General features: G+C 50.4%; 1 protein-coding gene across 1 annotated transcript; it reads right to left on the bottom strand.

Annotated features, from left to right (window-relative positions):
• Positions 1-1,023: 1,023 nt before the first annotated feature.
• Positions 1,024-1,578, bottom strand: NHLH1 (nescient helix-loop-helix 1). Its single transcript, XM_029581952.1, has one exon. The coding sequence runs from the start codon at positions 1,426-1,428 to the stop codon at positions 1,024-1,026; it is 405 nt and encodes a 134-aa protein (XP_029437812.1). The 5' UTR covers positions 1,429-1,578.
• Between the last annotated feature and the right edge of the window lie 552 nt (positions 1,579-2,130).

Consider the following 2,130-nt stretch of genomic DNA (forward strand, 5'->3'; position numbering starts at 1 on the left):
TGACTGGAAAAGAAATGTCAGGGTTTTTATGGTCTCTGAACCTCTAGGTGGCCAACATTCACCCCTCAATACCTACAATACCCCCCCCAACTGAAAGCAAAGGCGCGGGACACGACTACAAAAGCCACAATTCAAGCAGCGAGGTCAAATAAGTAAACAGGCAAAAGAACGATTCCCTTTCTAGTTCTAATTCATTAAGTGCTCACAGTTCCTAAGAGTTTTTTCCAAACGTCCTGCTCCCATCAGTGGAAGGTAGGGGCTGAAGAGGGAGATCGCCAGGTGCTTTCAGGTCATTAGTGACGGGCTGAGCTGGTCCTTGTGTCACCCCCCCTCCCAGTTCATCTACGGGCTTGCAATATCGATTTTTCCAAGACAAAGCAGGATTTGGAGGCGAACGCGAACCCGTCGTCCGCACCGAACAGATGTATTCGGAGGCTGTGGAATATAAATAAATAAATAGATAGATAAATAAACTACAAATTCATACGTGCACAGGAGGCAAAGCCAGGACTGGGGCAGCCTCAGCACAGTGGGAGGAAGCAGAAGTTGGATTTCGGCCATCAAGCAGTTGGACAGGTTGGAATCCAGGCTGAGACTCTGGCAGGCCCCGAGAGAGAAACAAGCAAGCACAAAACCAGAATAAAGAGACGATGTTGTGAGTGTCCGCAGAGCTGGGAACGGAGGGTCGGTCAGATAGACGGACATGGCAGTCCAGTGGCTACAGGTGGTTTTCGTGTCATGAAGTTTTAGGAACGGCAGTCATCTTCTGTGATGGGGGGGTGGCCACACTGCCTCCTTGAATCCAGATGAATGGGGGTGGGAGTGGAAAAAACTGATTCCCATCATGTACGTATTGATTTATTTTGTTCATTTGGACTCTCCTGAAGAAGGCTCAGTTTGGAATGTGACTTTTTTTTTTTTTCACACGGGTTTGGAACGTGCATCCACGTTTTGCCGGATGGCCACGATTCCGTTTCCATGGATTTTGTTCTTTTTTTTTTTTTTTTTTGCCCAGACAGGCTGTCACACGTCCAGGACGTGGTTCAGGTAGGAGATGTAGCAGATGGCCAGCCGCAGGATCTCGATCTTGGACAGCTTCTTGTCGGGAGGCAGGGTGGGGAGCAGCTTGCGCAGCTCGGCGAAGGCCAGGTTGAAGGCCTCCACTCGGATCCGCTCCCGGGTGGCGTGGGCCGTCCGGTACTTGGCCGTGGCCCGCCGGCGCCGGCGCCGCTCCTCCCGGCTGAGGTGCTGCAGCTCCCGCTTTGCCGGCTCGCCGGGCTCCAGCAGCCGGCGGCTCTCCCCGCAGGAGCCGGCGCCCGGGCCCACCTCCTGGGCTCCGCCCCCTCCGCCGCAGTCGCTGAAGACGGATTCTGTCTCGGAGTGCGTGGGGGGCAGGTCGAGCTCTGTCTGATCTGAGTTCAGCATCATGCTTTATCTCGGGAGGATTAAAATCAAAAACAAACCAACGTCCACGGTGGAGAGCAACCCAAAAAAAGGATTTGGTTTAAATAATAATCGGAACTGCAAGGGACGCCTTTAAAGCAGTTAAGAAAAGACAAACTGGAGTTCACTGCTAGCTAAAAAAGTAATGCGTAGGTATATTTTAAAGATTACACTGTTCTTTCTCTTAAGGCAGGGCAAAGCTTCCACTGCTTGTGTTTTCTCACATCATCCTTCCAAGCGCTCTGAAATTTAAAGAAAAAAAATATTGAAAAACATTTTTATACACCTCTTCCAACTAAATGAGAAAAGCAGGACAGTGAAGGGAGAGCTGTGGAGAATGAGACTGAATGGCTGAAAATAAAGGGAAAATTCATTCAGGAGGGCTCCTGATGTTCTGAGTTCAAATATACCCCATCCCTGTATGACCCGGCCTGGACAAGTCACTCCCTGTGTTTCAGTTCTAATCCCTGCTCTGCCACTGACTCTCCTGTGGCCTGGACAAAACACTTTATCATCCTGTGCCTCAGTTCTAATCCTGGTGCTGTTATCGACACTCTACCTGGCCCTGGACAAGTCATTTTAACTTCCTGTGCCCCAGTTCTAATCCCAGCCCTGCCATTGACTCTCTGTCTCTGAGGTGAGTCACTTTACCTTCCTGTGCCTCAGGAAGGTAAAGAATCCCAGTCT

This window comes from Rhinatrema bivittatum, chromosome 16 (assembly GCF_901001135.1).
Source record: "Rhinatrema bivittatum chromosome 16, aRhiBiv1.1, whole genome shotgun sequence".
In the NCBI taxonomy this organism is placed as follows: domain Eukaryota; kingdom Metazoa; phylum Chordata; class Amphibia; order Gymnophiona; family Rhinatrematidae; genus Rhinatrema; species Rhinatrema bivittatum.